This window comes from Dysidea avara, chromosome 13 (assembly GCF_963678975.1).
Source record: "Dysidea avara chromosome 13, odDysAvar1.4, whole genome shotgun sequence".
In the NCBI taxonomy this organism is placed as follows: Eukaryota; Metazoa; Porifera; class Demospongiae; order Dictyoceratida; family Dysideidae; genus Dysidea; species Dysidea avara.
In genome coordinates, this window is record NC_089284.1 from 192,055 (window position 1) to 212,796 (window position 20,742).

At 37.2% G+C, this 20,742-nt stretch overlaps 1 protein-coding gene and 1 long non-coding RNA gene across 6 annotated transcripts in view; both read right to left on the reverse strand.

Moving 5' to 3' along the window:
- Positions 1-2,078: 2,078 nt before the first annotated feature.
- Positions 2,079-20,742, reverse strand: part of LOC136242102 (two pore channel protein 1-like) — a 97,196-nt gene continuing 78,532 nt past the window's right edge. For 4 of the 5 annotated variants that reach the window (XM_066033489.1, XM_066033488.1, XM_066033491.1 and 1 more), the window contains 4 exons: positions 19,414-19,510; positions 18,730-18,905; positions 18,590-18,673; positions 2,079-2,362 (listed from right to left, as the gene is read on the reverse strand). In XM_066033489.1, the coding sequence (XP_065889561.1) occupies positions 2,225-2,362; positions 18,590-18,673; positions 18,730-18,905; positions 19,414-19,510 (495 nt within the window). In that variant the 3' untranslated portion in view covers positions 2,079-2,224. The other variant, XM_066033490.1, reaches the window with a different exon arrangement.
- On the reverse strand, positions 12,229-14,649 carry LOC136243035 (uncharacterized). The gene is made up of 3 exons (XR_010694717.1): positions 13,417-14,649; positions 12,441-13,367; positions 12,229-12,396 (listed from the first exon to the last, which is right to left on the reverse strand). It is a non-coding gene; the product is annotated as an uncharacterized lncRNA (long non-coding RNA).

Genomic DNA, 20,742 nt, shown 5'->3' on the forward strand with positions numbered 1-20,742 from the left:
CTTTTCTCAACTCAGTGGCTACTTCGAGATAGATATGGTCAGTAAGACAACAGTAGAACACTATACTGCCTCCCATACCCATACCTTCAGTGGTTGCGGACACTAGGGAAGCCTGCTCAACTTCTCCAACATCCTGATGGTCACCATAACAATTCTCTTTTCTTCTGCAATTCATGGCATCGGGGATTGTTGTGGTGGTGGTGCATTTGGGTAGAATACCTTTTATATTAAAAAGGGACTTTGGTGCTGCCCCTAAAATCACCCGGTATGAATGTCTGCATCTTGATGGTTGACCATTTACACTGCTCACTATCCAATGTGGCTAATAGTACTTGAGATCTGTAATGAGTAACCTACAGGGTTCCCAAACCTTAAGAATATGACCCAAATACATTAACTCAGATTCTAATATTGTACACAATTTTTGAGGTCTTGAGAAAGAGATTTCTCTGGCACATTACAAAGTATGATAATTACTCCATCCATATATTATTCTTCAATGACTTTGCAGTAGTATAATATCCTTCAAAGTTTTAGGGAGTATCCACAACATCCATTTGCTTTGACTGTAATGATTAACTTTTCAACAGATCAAGCCTTTCTACACTGGTTGTCCATCATATCCTTTAGGGGATTTGACAATTCCTTGCACAATAGTGTATATTGGAAAATTCAGTGCTTGCTTGAATTGAACCAGCAGCATTTCTAGTAGGACGTTTAATAAGCTCATCAATTAAACACCTGTGTCACAAGGTTAGCAGACCTCAGTAAATACTATTCATCCCTCCAATTGCATCCCAAGATCTCATCAGAGATGTCATAACACTTAGAATACCACGGGAAGTAACATTCACACTGTATTCCACTTGCAAGAATCTCCACATTAGTTGAGTGGCTAGGCCGTAAGGCCGGACTACTGAGGGAAATACACAAATGAAAGACTCTCATAAAACTTTTTTGAAATTTTCACCTTGGATTTAGGCATTTCACTCATTCTAAATACTGCTCAGCTATAGTCATACAATAATCAACACCCAGGTATTAGCTATAGTGATCTAATAGCAGTTTGTAAAATGTTGGCTAGCGATGTATAGCTAGACTAAAACATAACAGAAGCTTTCCAACATACTCAAACAGTGACAAAAAAAAATTAACTTAACCTTGAGACCAGGGGGAAGGACACATAGTGGTTGAAGTAAGTACAAAGTTTTGTGCTGTAAATTACCATGATTGATGGCTTGCATGACATAATCCCATTAAAGAGGAAAACTGTAGGGATTCTGATTAACTAGTGGGGTCTGGGGCAAACTCCATCAGGTGAAAATTTTGAAATGTACGTGTGCCACAATTGAATCTGGAAGCAATTTTAGAAAAATGATTGAGATTTGGAAGAAAATAGCAAGCTGAAGAAAAATTTTTGAAAATGGCTTGGACCTCTAGTCAAATCCCTCTAGTACATTATACAAGAGTTAAGATGTAAAACACATAGGTAACATTTCGAGTTCATACTTTTCTGTGGTGCAGCTGACAACTTTTGTCTCAAGTTTTATAATTGCCCAATCACCAATACCAACTAGTGTTGCACCAATATGAGGTTTTGTGTTTTGTATATTGGTACTGGATCAGCACCATGATGAAAAAAAGCAGCAGATATAGGTATGTGTATGCATTTAGAAACACATGCTGATGTGCACCAAATGATGTTTACAATTGTTTTCCTGCATTACAACATTGTTACTACTGTTTCAGTGTACAGTCAGCTGTTGTAGTAATGCTACCACTATAAAAAAGGTCAATTGGTCCTTCCAAAAACTAATTTTTAGTAAAAATTGCTCCAAAATAGACATGTTGTGCTATATTGGATCAACTACGTTTATCGGTTTGAAAATATTATCCAATATCGGTTATCGGAATATTGGCAGCCAATATATGGTTTTCCAATAACCGATCCAATCATCAGTGCAACACTATTTTCAACTAGCCAAAGTCATTTACAACTCGCTTATTGGCCACAACTAGCCTCCTTTTTTAGCCCCCATAAATAACTCCAACTCACAATTAACTGTACTGCCACCAGCACTGGTTAATACTGCAATAATATTTTTTATAACATTTATGGTAATAAAACTTGTACAAGTTAAAAAAATAATTCTGAACAACTTAAAAAAGCTGTATATTAGTCAAAATAAAAGACTACATGTCTAAATAAAATTCATATTTACACTCAATCAAATACATACACAATAAACCCAGTGATCTTGTCCTTCAATCGTTGTAATAATCCAAGTGAAGATTTAGTCGGTAATTGATTATAACTATAATTAGGAGATTTTTCAATTTTAACATCATCTGCAATCCATTGCTAAATTAAGAAAAGAAGATGAATACACTATTTGACACAAGATTAGGCCCATATACCTACTAAATTCAACCATTAATTTTTCTTATGTCTATGCCACTATTTTTGGTGATATACACTAGATCCATAGGAAGTAGGACATGTGTTGCATGTTGCCTGCAGTTTCTATTTTGGCATTTCTCATGTGTCTCAAATATCATGAAATCCGTTGTGGTTTAGAAAAGTTGAGAATGCATACTTTGCCTTCAAAGAGCTCAAGAAACACAAATGCAGGAGCTCATACAAAACAAAAGTTCATAACCTTGAAATTAAGCAATATTTTAATGTCTACTAACTAGTACTGAGCTCAAGTACAGTATAATTATAATCATATGAAATACCAAGTAGAAATATGAATTGTATATAACACATGCCCCACCTCCACTTAGCTATGATGGTTGTAGTAATGTGGGCTACCATCATGTTAACAATACTGCTGCTTGCAACAACATGTAGTCTCTGCAAATTGTTATTGCATTAATAGCTCTAGAAATATGCGGCTATCTACAAGTTCAAGCAGTGGTATACTTTTGTTTTTCTGCCCACAACTTGTCTCTTTCTGTGTGTGCACCCTTTACAAACAACTCTTTTAGCCTAGAATCTAAATCACACGATACAGTAGGTAATAGGACAGAAGAGCAGTATAGATATTGCTAGATTGGCTAGGGTAGGATCAACATGATGTATGATACTTTATTCAATGTGTGAATAAAATGTGCAACATGCAGTTCAGTTATTAGTAATATTGTTACATTGTGTTGCACCCTGGTACTATTGGAAGGAGTCATCATAGCTTCTATGAATAATTGGAACAGTTTTCTCAAAAGTACAGCACTACATATTGTACATGTTTATTACTAGTTCATTCATAAATCACCTAGCTCCCATTGTTATAGTATGGCAGTATCCTAACATACACATAGTGTTGTTTTAGTACAGCAACTTCATTTTACTATAGTTCTAGTTCTAGTACCCATAGTCAACTACAGTTTTAGTTAATTTCAGTTCTAGTACAATAGTTTTAGTTAGTTTTAGTTCTGGTACCCCAATTCCACCATATTTTTAGTTAGTATTAGTTCTAGTACTGTAGGATATTGTTCTTTAAATTCTTTACCACCAATCAAACCATCAGTGCTTTTCACAGTACACACACTTTTGTCTTTGATCTTATCATATGTGAAATTGTTCCACACTATACTTGACTTGGGTCTTCCACCTGGTCCAGCACAACTTCCACTTGCCATTGTACACAAATGGCAAAAGTTCTAATATAACTGAGCTTAAATAGCATAAAGAATGCGAAATCCGCAGAATTAATGCTAAATGATTTTTATGGTAGCACTTGCAGGCATCGTCATCTTCAAAGAAAGTACTAAGTGGTTATAGTGTACAATGCTCTTTTATGTAGGATTGCTTGAGAAACTTCTAGTTCTTGAACTAAAAGTTTCAAAGATTTTGGTTTAGTTCTAGTTCTCGAACCAAAAGTTGAAATTATTTTAGTTTACCTACACAGTAGGTGAGAAAGAAATCGGACACAAAGGTACGTCCATGATACGTGCATTGTAGTTGCTGCGGTTGGCAAAAAGGCATGTCTAGGGCTGAAATGATGTCAAATAATGAAGAAATCAACCCATAGCCTAATTCATAGTTGGATGGAGACATCAGTCAGTTACCAGAAAATTCAGTTAAATCATAGAAGGGTTTGGGGTTGCTCTGAAGACATTTATGGTCTTGGTTATGCCTAGCCAATACTGCCAAGCTGTTATGAAGGAAAAGTGAGGCTGGTTTTTGAGTGATATTCTTGGGTAAGAAAGCCGTAATGGTATAGTCATGGGCAAACTTGAATATCTATCAATACACTGTACTTTATTCAGCTTGAGAAGTTTAACGTAAACATGAAGCCCTTCACATTTGTGACCGGAAAAGGTACCATTTCCACACATTTTACATGCCAGCAAACAAAATAATGTAACACTTGAGCCCATGCACTGATTAACTTTCAAAATGCAGCTAGATACTTTAGCTGTACTCAAGGAAAATTTCAGGCAATTACAGTACGCGTCAAAATAAAGTTAACATAGCCGTAGCCGTACTACAGTCGGCTATGGCTACGGTCGGCTACATACTACAGTTGGCTACGGTACTACAGTCGGCTACGCTATGTACTACAGTCAGTAGGAGGGAGTAGGTCTCGAGATAACTCTGTGGCACCAGAAGTAGAGTCCGACAATGAGTCCCCTGAACCTCTCCCTGAGCATATGTCTAGGGTGACTGATAGTGAGGTTAGTAGGAGACTGTTTTATCACCACTTGAGTTGTTAATATTTCCAGACGTATTCTATCAATTTGTACATGAAAAGTGAAGGTGTCATAAAGAAACTCCGTGGTTTTTCAGACTTTGTTACAGTAGAAGAACTATCAAAACAAGTAGGCTGAAGTCGCCCAACAGTAATATCCAGTTGGGCTATTATGAACCTGGATATGGTATCGAGGGGGAAAAGGTTTCTTAATGATGACGACGATGTATTAGAAATGAAACAAGTCCATGAAAGAAAAAAAAATCTTACTGTGGTGCTATGATCCATTCTTTCCTAATTCTAAGGCTAGCAAAAGACCACATGATGGTGATGGTACTGCTGAACCAAGTGCAAAGGCAGGTAGATCAAGACTCGAAAATGCCCTTCAGAAGAAAATGAGTAAAGTTGAAGAAGTGTTTGACTCCTTGCCTGGGCGAACATGGTGCAAATGGAAAAGCACCAATCTCTAGATGAGCCTCCTGCAGGTAGATTTTTCAATACTAAAGTTGCTGATAAGGAGAACAGGTCTGGTAGTGAGGTACAGTCTGTTAAACGTGTTTCAGACCAGGAGATACTGTCTCCAGCAAAGAGAGTACTCCTAACGAAGCCAGTGTGTTGAACAACTAAAAAAGTGGCATCGATTGATGGAGAGCGGGACCATATCGAAGGAACAATACGACGAACTGCAAGGCAAGCTGTTTGATAACATCAAAAAATATTAATAGTCAGTCACATAGATACTAACACATTGATTACATATAACCACAACTTTAAATCCAGTGTTTACATTGTGTTGGTGTGATATTGTCAAATGCAGATTTAATGATGTCTAATAGTTGTCAGCAGCTTGGATAATTTCTTCATGTTCTTGAATAACTTTTTTTTTAACATAACTAAAAGTAAGTTCAATAGGGTAATAATCTGGGCTATGGGGAAGAAAGAAAATTACAAATATTCCACTTCATTGAGTACATCTAACACCTCTTCATTGTAGTGTATGGAACAGTTATCCATAATTAAAACCGAATTGTCATTTGCTCCATTGTATGGCTTCACATTTGGAATGAGGGTGCCTTGAAAAAATCTAAACTTCATCACCTTGTACAGTTTCAGTGAATGGATCAAAACTCACTAATCCAGTGCAAGAAATAGCAGCAACAGTTGATATCCTATCTCCCCTTGAAAGTTGGAGTATTGATTGTGGTGTTGTACCTTGTACTGCATATCCATACCTTCTAATTGAATCATGCTTATCTTTTCCAGTTTCATCAACAACCACAAACATGTTCACATTGTACATCAATATTTCAGCCACATAATCACCTCCAAACTTTGCATTTCTTAGTGTAGCAATACATAGTATTTTTTTCCTGGTCAGACCATTCTTGTGGATTATTCTGCAAATTGTAGACAGAGAAACTTTTCTACCTGTGCATTCATACACTTCAAGTACTATTTCTTTCAAGTAGTAATTTTTGTTTTCAAACACAGTAGATACAGTGTAATACAGCTTTCATCGACAATAAATCCTGCATGCTCTTTTACTTTTGGGTCCACATTTCCTGTTTGTTCAAATAGAGTGCATATTCTTTGGATTGTAACTAAAGAAGTATTCAAGTTGCTGGCTATTGTACAAATATCCAGGTCTAATGCAATTCTCTGCCATACTATTTGCCATTTCAGATCATGAGAGTAAGGAGTACACCTACAATATTCACAAAAAATACATTCACTACGATATTTTACAGTGCAAATACAACTATCGTGTGCATTATAAGCATGCACGCCTACTACGTATTGACGTAATAGTTTGTAATGCAGCACGGAAGTTTTCAATGGACATGAAATTGACAGTACTACACAGTAATAAACTTTGTACTACTACTACGCCTAACTACAATAGGTATTATGATGCATAAATTCTGTCCCTATATAGCCGCTAGCTGTTCTAATTTATATTGTACTATAACTATGTACTGAGATAACATTATTACCTTTTCCATTCTGTAGGAAGACTGAGAAGTTTATCTGGAGGCAGCTATAGCTACGTGCATAGCCGGTGGCAGTATACTGGGACAAGTGTTATGGCGTTAGGACTCTACATCAGTTGAGGCAACTTCTCACGGCTTCAGTTCAGGACACCTAGCTCTGATTAGTGTTCTACGTTTTAATATAGTCACGTATTGCTGCCTTTTACATTTCAGATTGATCATGCAGTGAAGGTGTTGGGGCATTAACTATTTTCTACAAAGTGTGATTAAAGTGAACTACAACACTGGGGAGATTAGCTATAAGCTAATTAGCAATAAATGTTTTTCTTTTCAATATCTTGCTGTAACCATCATAAAATTCTTATTACACTCAGTTTATACAACAGCCATAGCTTACCCGTGTTGTAGTTTCCTGGCGACATCACTGGGTACAAGCTGTCCTTGTTACTGTTTACTTTGCTTGTACCAATACTGGGACTTTCCCAGGGAGCTCCCCGTGACTGACTGTATGCTTGTCAGTTAATTGCACATACTGCAATTTGTAGCAACTTATGCTTGTATAAACAAGCCCCTACGTAGCTACAATTCAGCCAAGTATGCAGTGTGGATTGTATGATGATGAAGACTCAGGAGGACTCAACTATGGACTGTACAATGATGTATATAATGACAAGGCCTTCCAGTAGTTCATCTCGATCACAAGGACTCCGCAGTGGCCTACTGACCCCACTACGTACTGCCATGTTATCACCGTGCATGTCTTGAACTTAATTCTTCTGAGTACTCGTTTAAAAAACTTTATAGCGTGTACCCTATTTATTCCAAAAATGGCAATATCTACAGTATATCTGACTGTAGACTGAATAGTGTCCTAGAATTAATTGTAGCTCTAGGCCTTTGTCTATTTTACTTTTATTCATTTACTTACTAGTATTGGCACCTACCTTAAGTGCAGGACCATTTTACATTTTCACACTAGCAAGCCTAATAATGTGAACATGGGATTAACTAAACAGCAGAATTGTATGTCATTAAGCTAAACCAATAGTTATCAAGACATGTGCAAATTATGTGGTACTGTCCTATCTAAAGGTGTACCGATAATCGGATCGGCTACAATATCGGCTGTCGATATTGGTAAATTTAGCCATATCGGGTATCGGAAATAAGCGTATAATTGTACAGATAAACCCGATATGAAGGCGCATGCGTATATAGCACATCTTCTATTTAATGCGTATAGCACGTTATAGCATGAATAAACAAGTGAAGCATGGCTTCATCGCCTGAGTCACGAGATAACTCACTTTCGCCGGAACCACCTGATTAGACATCGTCGTTAAGTCTAACATCATCATTAGGTGAATCATCACAGTCGGGGTCAGTCGTCACGGCTCCGGCCACTCCGCCCTGTCTGGAGATCTCCAGTGTGGGCTTTCTTTGTTATTTCAGAAGATTCCAAGTATGCTAGGTGTAACAAATGCTTAGAACTGGTTGCTCGTGGTGGTAATAATGCAAAGTCTTACAACACCAGTAATCTTGTTCATCATTTAAGGTCGCATCACTCGAGAGAATATGCCCAACTAACAGACATGAAGAAAGACAAAGAGAAAGAAAGGGATGCTGCGATAAAAGAAAGAGCTAAAGCTAGTGGTATTGCTGGTTTGGGCCAACTTACCTTACAAAAGACAGAAGATTGCTCTAAACCATGGGATATCAACCACCCAAGGGCTAAACAGCTACACAAAAAACTAGGGGAGATGATTGCACTGGATAACCAGCCAATTTCAATGGTGGAAGATACCGGTTTTGTGAGGTTTGTTGAAACATTACAACCCCAATACAAAATCCCAAGCAGAAAGTATTTTGCAGAAACTATTATTCCCAGTATTCTGGCTGACATGAAAACTGGGGTAGAAAAGAAACTTTATCCTGAATCAGATAACTTTGCTAGATATTACAGCTTTACAACTGACATTTGGAGTTGTAGCATAGCAGGTGAATCTTTATTGAGCTTGACAGCTCATTGGATATCAGCAGATTTTGAAAAGGTATCGGCTGTTCTCCATGTTTTGACTTTGGAGGGTTCCCACACAGGAGTTTATATCTGTGAAAAGTTTAAAGAAATGTTATCAAATTGGAATATAAACAAAGAACATGTTCATCTTGTTCTGCGTGATAACGCATCAAATATGGAGAAGGCTATGAGAGATGCAGACCTTAACAGCTATGGCTGTTTTGCTCATACCCTTCAATTAGTTGTGAAAGATGGAGTGATTAGTCAAAGAGCTGTCAGTGATCTATTAGCTGTTTGTCGCACTATCGTGGGGCATTTCAAACGTTCCACTATCGCATATGACAAGTTGAAAGCAATTCAGCAAAGGCTTGATCTGCCACAGCATCACTTGAAACAAGATGAACCCACACGCTGGAATACCTCATTGTATATGTTGGAGTTCATCATAGAGCAAAAGGTTGCTCTAGCCGCTTATGGTGTAGATGGTTCCATTCCTCTCTTGACAGCATCACAGTTAGACACAGCTAACAAAGTGGTGAAAGTTTTAAAGCCTGTTGAAGAAATTACAAAATGTATTTCTAAAGATGAAGCTACTATCTCACTTATTATACCATTGGTATGTGCTTTGCAGAAAACTTTAAAAGAACACGATGATGACAGTGGTGTGCGTAGAATGAAGGCAGAAATGCTTAACTCTTTGCAAAGACGATATAGCGATATTGAAACAACAGATTGTCTTGCATTAGCCACCATCATAGATTCAAGGATAAATCTTTCAGTTCCTCATATCAAGACGTTAAGGCTTTGTTGCAGGAGAAGTACAAAGAGTGGTATGAACTAGTTCAAGAACCTCTAAGTCTAGAGCCTCCTACTGCTAAAAGAGTTGCTGTAGATACTGCTAAAGAAAGTAGGCTTTGGGGATGCTTGTCTGAAATTCTTTCCAAAGCTAGTAACCCCACTGATGTTGCCAGTGATAGTTCAGAGAACGAAGTTGATCAATACCTTTGTGAGCCACTGTTGGATTTTAAAACTGGTAATCCACTTAAGTGGTGGAAATGCCACCACCAACGCTTTCCTGTGTTAGCAAAAATAGCCCAGAGGTATTTAAGTGCACCACCTACAAGCGTGCCTTCTGAACGGCTATTTTCTGGTGCTGGATTGGTTTACAATGATAGAAGGAGTAGATTAAATCCCAATATGGCAGAATCATTATTACTTATTCGATACAACCTACCACTTGTTCAAAGATTCGGTAGCATTTAGTTCATCAATTGACATGACTTGGGCATTCACTTGAATCACTTACAGACATTATAATTTTTTTATTGCTTTGATTTTTGTATATGCCATCTTATACAGTGTAAAATGCATAATATAAGAAGTTGTTCATCAGTATGTCAACGCTCATCATATGTGTACTTGATATATCGGATCGGATGATGTTTATCGGCTTAATCTGTAAAATATACATCGGTCATCGAGACAGTAAAAAATCCTACATCGGTACACCTTTAGTCCTATCATGCAGGCACTGTAATATCGTGGTCAACAAAGAGTATTATAGCAGTAGCTATTCTGCAAGCAAAGGTTTGAGCATAATACACAGGTACACACTTCCTCGCTATAATTTAGGCATTGTATAACATCACAAAGAATTGGAGTTACAAAAAGAAGTCACTTGCTGTGCACTAGACAAACAGACAAACCAATTGGCCTGCCCTATACCTATATTCATGGTACCTGCCCTACGTGCAGGACCATTTCATATTAACCACAGTAATATGAATCAGTGCTTTAGGAATAAAGCATTAAAGAGCATTGTCATTATTATTTACAGGAAATAAAAAGAAGGCTGAAGCCTGTAAAGTTATGATACAACTATGATTGTATTATAAAAAATATTTCAAAGAAAACTATCGAATCTTGAAAGCACTTAAGGTGGGTGCAGTGACCAGTTCAGTAGGGAGCTCATTCCAGGAATTTACAATCTGTTGACTAAATGAGTGAGCTTGTACATCATGAGATATATGTTGCTTAAATATCTTGAAGGGGTGGCCTCTGGTGGTATTATAAGTTGGAGAAGAGAAAAATTTATTTACATCTAGATCATAATTGTGATGAAAGATATTATAAACTGTGATCATGTCTCCTCGCAAACGTCTATACTGTAAACCGAGTGCTTTTAATCTCTGCTGGTAAGTAAGATATCTTATACATGGAACCAGTTTTGTGGCCCTCCTTTGAATACGTTCAATTTTATCCTGATCATGTCCTAAACTGAGTAGTATGCATGGTGATTATCGTAAATGCCATCATACAAGCCTAATAGTTAAAGTGATGTGAACATGGAGTTAATTAAACAGTAGATGTAAGCTAAACCAATAATTATCAAGACATGTGCAAATTGTGCTATCCTATCATGCAGGCACTGTAATAATGTGGTCAACAGTATTTGAAGCAGGTGTAGCTAACTGCAAGCAACTGAAAGTTTGAGCAAAATTAACTTAATACACAAGTACACATCACAAAGAATTGGAGTTATAAAGAGAAGACACTTACTCTAATAGAACATATGGGACAATCACACAGACAAACAAACATGCATACCCAATTGGCTTGCCCATGCCTACCCTATACCTATCAAATGTGCTACTGTAGACTATAACTTTTCCAACAGTCCATATGTGCTGTATGTAGCAGGATGCTATGAACTTACTATGAAAAAAAAGTTGGAGTTAGAAAAAGTATGCACCAAAAAGGTGCATAAAACGAAAAAGTTTTTGTCACCGGCAGGATTCGAACCCACACCCTACACAACACAGTGACCACAGGGAGGTGCTTTACCAGCTGAGTTGTTTATCGTGTGGTTAGCAATGGAATGCAGCTGAAGCTTTCTCTACATCATGGCCTTCAACATGCTGTAGTGGACAAAGGAATGTACGTAGAAGCTTGCAATAAACTTTGCAACATAGTCAGATGGTGGGAGTTTCATTTCATGTGTGAGTCATGTTGATATGTGCACAAATTGTTGAGTAATCATCGTCAATAGTTGATATATGAAAAAGTGTGTCATGAAAAGGTAGAAGAGGGAAAAAAAGTTGTTATGGGCTGGAATCAAACCCTGGACCTTTGGGTTAAAAGTTTTATGTGCTAACGCTTTGGCTGTTTGTTCGTGGTTTAGACAGGAATGTGGCACAAGTTTTCTGCTACACCAATGCCTTCAATGCTTTATAGAGAACTAACAGAAGCAGGTAGCAATTTGTAACAACAAACTTGGAGTTACCAGATGATGAGCACACTTAGTTTGTCAAAGTCCCGTCTCGATACGTGCTTTGCTTGTCGAGTTAGCGGCATTGAAGACAGATGGATAGACAGACAGACAGCTTTATATATATATATATATAGATTTATTTATTAAGACCTTACAGTACAAGTGCTGTTTTACAAGCTGTATGTGTGCTGAGCTCAGTGCTGAGCTATAACCTCACTGTGCTAACTAGCCAAGTAAGTGTATATAATTATGCAACTTATGTATGTAAGCAGCAAGCTAACTACAACAAAATATTGCAACATGGAGCAAGTTTATTAATTAATTAATTATAATCGTTAATTATATAAAAGTTTATAAAACGTGTGTTATCAGCAAAAATAGTGATTGCTTGAGGATTCCCGAAGGGATTCAGCTTGAAGACACCTGTGTAACAAACACATAACACACACACATTAGTTTATACTTACTCTGAAATTGTGGCTAGTAGCTCATACAAGAACATCTGATAGTTTCTGATGTCCTGCCGTAGCCGGAGTTAGTGCCAAGTGAAGATCGCCAAACACCCGTGTAGGGAGAAACAATATAGTGTAGCAAGAATAGAGTAACTAGCTACATAGCTAAACATACAATAATCAGCTAGCTAATTGCTTCCTACCCATCAAAAACATGTCGTAGCATGATTGTAGTTTCCATCATACTACCTTGCACTAAATGTTGTAGTGCATGTGCCTGTGATAAGCTTGGCAGTTTGTACCAGTGGTGGCAGCACCTTTGCTGTGTAGGTCCTTCTTTTGGTTATTTTGTTAACACTTCGAAGACCTGGCTAGTTACTGAGGAGAACCTTCTGCCTGATACCAAATAATTGTTTGCCGGTTCTGGTGTCAATGTGACTAGTTACCTTGGGGCTGCAATTGGTATCACTTCTTACATCCAGAACTCTGTCTCTAAGAAGGTTCGAGTCTGGTCTGGTAATGTGAAATGGTTATCTAAGATCGTTGAGACTCAACCTCACGCTGCCTACTGTGCCTTTACTCATGGTCTTTCTAGTCGGTGGTTGCTTATTTGTCGCACTGTGTCTGGCATCTCCTCTTGCCTACAGCCACTTGACAATGTTATTAGCCAGGTTTTTGTTCCCACTATAACTGGTCACTCACCTCCATCTGATTTGATGCATAAGCTGTTCTTTCTCGCCTCTCGTTGGGGTGGTCTTGGCTTATCTGAACCTTCTGCTCTCTGTGACACTGAGTTGGTTGCTTCTCAAAACACCTGTGAGCCTCTCTACAATTTTATTTCTAATTGTTCTCTCCACTTTGCTGAGGTTTCTTCCACTCAACTGCATAGGAAATCTTCGATTGGTAAGGCTAAGGCCGAGGAGTACTCTTCTCTATTTTCATCTATGCATGAGAATTTTGATGTTTAATTACAGTGTGCTGTGGACTTTACCTTAGTATTTATCTCAGTAAAAGGGGCCTCTAGTTGGTTGAATGCCCTACCTCTGCAAGAGCATGGTTTTGCCTTGCATAAGTCTGCTTTCCTAGATGTCCTTGCCTTATGTTATGGATGGTCACCTCTTAGGGCACCTTCACTTTGTGCTTGCGGAGTCCCATTTTCTGTAGACCACTTATTATCGTGCCCGAAAGGTGGACTCCCTTCACTGCAGCACAATGATATCAGGGACCTTACTGCTTCTCTATTGACCAAAGTTTGCTCTCAGGTCATTGTTGAACCAGAGCTACAACTTGTTTGTAATCTTGATGAGTACCCCTTTGCTACTTCCAATACTCAGGATGGTGCTTGTCTGAATGTTGCAATGAATGGCTTTTGGGGTGATTAATCAGAGAAATGTTTTGTGGATGTCAGGGTTTTCGATCCTCATGCATCCCCAATAAGTGTTCCTCACTCTCTGCTGCTTACAAAAAGCACAAAAATTTCAAATGCCATGCTTATGGCCAACGGATCATGAGGTGGAACATGCCTTGTTCACTCCACTTGTATTGTCAGCCACTCAGGGGTTGGCTCATGAAGCCACTATCTTTTTCAAGCATCTGGCTTCTCTGTTATCTTCTAAGTGCATGTATTCTGCTACTCTGGGATGGCTTCACTGTTGTTTATCCTTTTCTCTGCTGTGCTCAGCTATCGCCTGTATCTGTGGTGCCCGGTTGTCATCTGGTCACTTTGATAGAGCTCCTCCCCTGATGGACCTAGTAATAGAGGAGTCCCATTTAATGGACTAATGATTACAAGCTTTTGTTTGTTTGTACTAACTAATTAAAACCCTTAAGGACCGCAGTAATTTATGCAGTGCCTACCCTGAAAATTCGCAAGTTTTGTGAAAATTTGTGCATTCTATTACTTAGCAAGTTTGTAGCGTCACCAAATCCCCAGGAAGTAGTAAGGGCTTATACAAACTGTAGTACAGATTCACCTATCAATAATAAGCAGAACTATCTAAGTTATAAGTGTGTAGAACTTACCATTTTCAACTAACAAAACGATTTGTTAACACCAGTGACAATCTGTCTTCTTCGCAATGCGATCTGTTACAAGCCATCGATTTACTCTTTTTAAAGAATGCCATCACGTGATCTTGTATATATCATTAGATGCATCTCTAAATGAAGAGCACCATAAAGTTTATGTCAGCTCAACACAAGCAACAAGGTGAAAGTTATGGACGGATTTAGTTTTATTATTGTGTAAATATAATATACTTAAAACTAGAAGGCTAGTTCTTTCTAGCGTAGTTTCATGTAATACTGCATAGTTCTTTCTAGCGTAGTTTCATGTAATACTGTATATTGGCATTATCAAACGAATTGTATATTAATGGAAAATATAATGGCCTTTGTTTCAAGCTCATAACTTTAATCACTGTGGAGTTACAGTTTTTTGTTTACATCCTATACACTTGGATGTAATATTACGTTGCTGTGCTTTAATTTCACGTAAGCTTATATTTGGACGTAATATTATGGCAGCGGCCCTTAAAGGGATAATTATTAATTATGGTGGAATCACAAATGATGACTAATTGTTCATTTGTTTTATTATTTTCTAATTGTCTGATGTGATTCAAATATTTTTTTTAAAACAACAAAAAACTAAATGTTGTAGTACAATGTCGTACTACGATACATTGTACTGTTGCTATGGTTAAGCTACAACTACAATTACCACTATGTTATGCTACGCTACGTTAACTTTATTTTAACGCGTACCATATGTGCCATGGTTTTCTGCACAATAGAGCAAAAGTTGTAGCTTCTATAAGTATTTGTGGGGATAGTGATACTATACACTATATGTACTGGGAATAGTTGAAGCATTTCTTCCCAGCATTTAAGATAACGGCCTTGATGGAGCTTGTTTCACTGAAGAAAGTATACTAATAGGTAAAGCTTCTTGATAGCAAACCATTAACTTTCGAACTCTAGATCACTTCAAAAGAACGCTTATAATAACATGACTGTATGTACGAACTGTTTTGTAATATGTCACACCCCCCTTCCCCACAACTCACCCACTTGTAATGTTGTGCCACACACTCTTTTTGAGGTTCTGCACATTATAATATATAATAATATATAATAATAATAATAATGATAAACAGTAAGTTAAAAATGCTCCCACAGGACTTTGATATTTAGTTTAGTTACTTGTGTTGAAACTATAAGGGTCCAGTAATTTGTTAGTCTGGTTTTCAGCAGTGGAGTTTAAAATAAAACATTGTTCTATCATGGATCACACACCCAAGAACAGTCATTTTTTTGCACAGTAAAAATAAATAGTTACAAGTATAAGAAAACATTAGGAATTTTAAACTAGAGTAATATCTTCTTTTTGTGTTACAATAATTTGCTGTCATAATATACTAACTCAAGCTTGTTTCAGTACTTTTTATAGGTGCACTATATTCTAGTTGATCCCTACTTTACTTGATTTTTCTTATACTTGTTTGTGTTCTTTTTATAGAATTTCATAATGATGAATTGACGTAGCCATGGGAAGTCAATCACAAAGACACCATCAATTTTTTTTTTGTTGAACATACACTGTAATTTTGCATATAGATTGGTGTACTGATATTCTACAACAATTAACAGTGTTCATAGAATAAAATACCTTAGTACAAAGAACTTACACAACAAAGCAGTGTATTAAGAAATGAAAACAAATACACCATGCCAACTAATCAGCATATGACTGTTCTACTTTGTTAAGAACAATTTTCTATCCACCCATTGTCTGGCACAGTCAGTTGAATTCAAATACATGAGAAACAAACAATTAACCCTTTAAGGACCAAGAATTGTGCGCATAGTCTACCTTGAAAGCCCACACGTTTTATGATTATTGCACATTTAGTGTTCTAAAAAAATATAATAAGTTTATAGCATTGACAAAGCCCCTACAAGTGCTCAATTGTATAACAAATTATACTAAAAGACTCTCCTGACAATAATAAACAACATTATCTAACTTACCAAAGTGTAGAACCAATGCCTTAGAAGCACTAAGGTGAGTTTCAAACACCTGCACGAGATTGATTTCTTCGTGACACAATCAATAAAAAAGTCCACCATTTTAGTTTTTAAAAACCACATCACATGATCTTGTATATCAAATTATTCGCCTTTAAATAGTGAGCACTCTGAGCTTTATTTGAAGTTAATACAATGAACACAGCCAAAGTTATGGAGCAATTTCTACAAGGTTAGTTTTATTGTTGTGTAAATATTAAATGTTTATACTTTGTTAGGAATTTTACACAGGCTTAATTTTGTGTGATAAGTTGGTCTTATATATCAAACGAATCGCCAATGAATGGCGAATACAATGGCCCCTATTTCAATCCAATAGCTTCATTTGTTGCACAATTATAGCTCTTTGCTTACTGCCAATAATCTTGGACGTAATATTATGGCGCTGGGCTTTCGAGCAATACTTACTTTGGACGTAATATTACGGCAGCGGTCCTTAAAGGGTTAACAGTGTTCATAAAATGAAATATCTTAGTACAAAGAACTTACACAACAAAGTAGTGCATTAAGAAATGCAAGTGATTAAACCATGCCAACTAATCAGCATGCGCCTGTTCTACTTTGGTAAAAATGAGTTATTATCCAATACCTGTCATCTGGGACAACCAGTTGAACTTAAATACATGACAAACAAATGTACCAGCACAAAAAAGTTGAGCAGTGCATACTAAAATAAATTATGAGCAAGAAGTCATTAATGCATTATCGCAAATAAATGAGCACCTTGCATTGTCAGAGAAAAGAACTGGGGACAAAGGAAAGTCATGATGGATGTATTGTACACACTGCAGTTGGTGAAAAGGCACATTTTGGGACAAAACGATGTCAAACAGTGAAGAAGTCAAGCCCATAGCTATATTCATTGTCAAGTTATGCTTGGCTGAAGGCATCAGTTAGTCAGAACAAAATTATGTCAAATAGAAAATTAAAAAAATTCCATAGAAATATTTTGGAAGGATTTATGGTTGGTCTGAAGACATTTTCATGCCTAACCAATACTGCCAAATTATCATGAAGGGAAATTGAGGCTGGTTTTAGGATGATATATTAGGCTGGAAAAGCCCAGTTCTACATGATCCCTACTATACAGTACTACTGTACTGTAAGATGTTATATTACCACAACCTAGTTACTGAAATTATTTATCTCTGCTTGCTTAAAAGCAGGTTTTGCAATTTTTTCATGCCAACGCATTTAAATAATACACTGTAACCTCAACACCTTACAATTATGAAGTGTATTATTAAGGCTTCCCATGGCTATGATCTGCATAAGTAAAGCAGCTGCTCTTCTACTTTGGAAATGGAAACTGGTCAGTTAGTTTTCTAGAAGTATCCCTGACTATATACATATATCCAAGCTGCATGTGACTGAAGTAGGAAGTAAATGTGTACTAATATAGCTGTAGGTATAGGTGTGATCCCTTTATTTCATGGCTATGCTTAATGTTAATTGTTTCTAATTAATGCCAACCCACATAAATTTACTCCACACAATACACAAGCAGAGGAGGTTGGACATGCACACGTGAGCACATACATTTTGTATTGAAAGGTTAACCAAGTGCTCACCAAAGTTGTCACAAATACCACTCGAGAGTACACTTCAAGTTCAGTCTATTCAGCTGGTCTACCCCATTCAACCCCACTACTCCAGGCACACAAATCACTGTTGAAATCTATGGGGATCACGTGTGTAAGCGTTTGAAGATGGAATCGACGTGTAATACTATAGGAACACCTTATCTTATAAGTATTTTAGCACAATAATTGTCGATGAAAGCAATGTGCATACTAACATAGCCTCCCAGGATGTTGAAAAAGAAAAGCGGACACTGCTAGCTTGGTGTCACAGAGAATCAAACATAGAATTAGAAACTCGCACACTTGCCTTGCAGTAAGAATTTGCTGTTCATCTTAAGAAGCACAAGGTAACATGGTGTGGATATTGCTAAACATTTCTTCTATCACTTCCTCCTCGTCACATATTAGAAATATGCAATTAATAAATTTCAGAAGCGCTTACATCGTGTCCAACTTCCTCTGATATAAAAGCATACAATTAACTATACATACTTCCAACTGATCTTCATAAAGTTGCTTCTGGACATCTTCTTTAGTACGTCTCCTACTACCTGCGAACTCCAGTGGTATATCTCTCTACACACATACACCTGTACATAACAAAACCTGTTAATCTTATATACTTTGCTCACAGTAACTCGTTTTCTGAAGGCAGGTGGTAATTCCCATGGCCAATACGGAGGAGGAAATGGTGGAGAAAACCATAATGATTTCACTTGGCCTTTTTCTATCCTTTTGAGTTCTCTTTCACTTACAGGCACTTGGTGCCTTTCTGCATACCGCTCATTAATATTATATTGATCTGAAACTGCATATAAAAATAGTTCACATTGAAACAAAGAACTTGGTCACATTTGAATTCAGTAAAACAATATGATTAGGTGATGATCATGAGTAGGACTCATGTTACTAATGATGGAAATATAATGTATGTATGGTAGATGACGGGTAGGATCAGGATAGCAGTTAATAAAGGGGTAATTACAAAGGTCAAGTTTACATTCCTAATTTGCTCTACTAACACTGTCAACTTAATTAAGAAAGATACTGGCTTCAGATGGCCACTTGAACATGCAAAATCTTTTCTTACAATTCCTTAGAAAAGTTGCTGTGCAGGATCTATCAGTGTTACACTAGCAGAGAATAAACTAGTACACTAGGAGTGAAGCAATACAATTGAGGTAAAAAGTGAGTTTGTATTTTGCATTTGGAAGACGATTATATCTGATCACATACAGATATATGTAAGTCCTTATGATTTACAGCATTGAAACAATGAGCATTAAAAAGTTCTGCTACACAATTAACAAACATACCATTTACATCAGCATGTTTACTAGCTTCTTGACGAGCTAAATCAATCTTGAGTACAAATGCTTCAACAATAAATGCGATCGCCACAGTTAGTACAATCTACAGTACAAAATGTAATGTACATCAAAGAGCTATCTTTTCATTTGAAATGACAATAAGCCAAAAGTCAAATGATTTATCACTGTGACATCATACAGTAAATTTATAAAACCCAGGTATGGGATGGTACACGGAGTGGCACGCATAATACTTCTGTTACAACACTCCTTGTCTGATGAACATTAAGAATTTGGCACCTTTTCCAGTCTTTAGAAATTGTGCACAAGCATTCTGGGTGTTCTGAGAAAGATTTAAAACCATTCTTGTTATTTGCTGAACTTGAATAGACCATCAGTACCCAGTAGAAGCCATCACATGCTACTGCGAATTGACACTAGTACTGTGAGCTGTCAGTGAAGAGAAACAGGACACAAAGGGGACAAAGATAAGTCCATAAATAGCACACATATTCAGCTATCCAGTTATTGCTTCATAGGTTGGAAACAAATAACAGCTAGACAATTTCAATCACAAACGGTACTGCCAAGTGCAACGTCGTACTCGCTCGCACACGCAACTTTGCTCAAGATTTAAAAATCGCTAATTAAGGGGCGTGACAACAGTTTCACTTGCGATTCGTGTGAGGGAAACAGCTGCCACGCTGTCTCACAAGCGAAACAGTTGCCACTCCCCTTAATTAGTGATTTTTAAAATATTGAGCAAAGTGCAAGCAAGTGCAATGTTACGCTTGGGCAATACTGTAATTTCATTGGTACAATTGCCATGCTGACATTTAATTAACGATAGTTTATATCTCACTGTTACACCAGATTTAGCAAGTTGTTGTGCTACTTCTAAAAACCATGCAGTTAATACTATCCACACAAAAACTGCCAACCTGTGGAAAAGGATGCAGCCTTCAATAGCCTATATAAGTAAAAAAGTTGTGAAACTAAAGTGGAGGCCAACAAATGGCTACAGTGATGTAAATGTTAATAATCCAGACAGCCATTACTAACATCATTGCAATCATTTTTTGGCTGTTTTCTTAACTTCACAACTTTCTTCACCCAAGCTATTGAAGGCCACACCCTTTTCACAGCTTTGTTGTTTTGGCATGAATTTTATTTCTTTTTGTAACCCAAAGCCAGCTATAGGTTGGCTTTGGGGTTTGTTTTTTACCCACACTTTCTATCTACAGACACAATGATGAAGACAAAAGTAATAAATGTATTATTTTATTACCCCATGGTGACCAACTCTACAATGTCTGGTTTTGTAGCGTTTTGCCT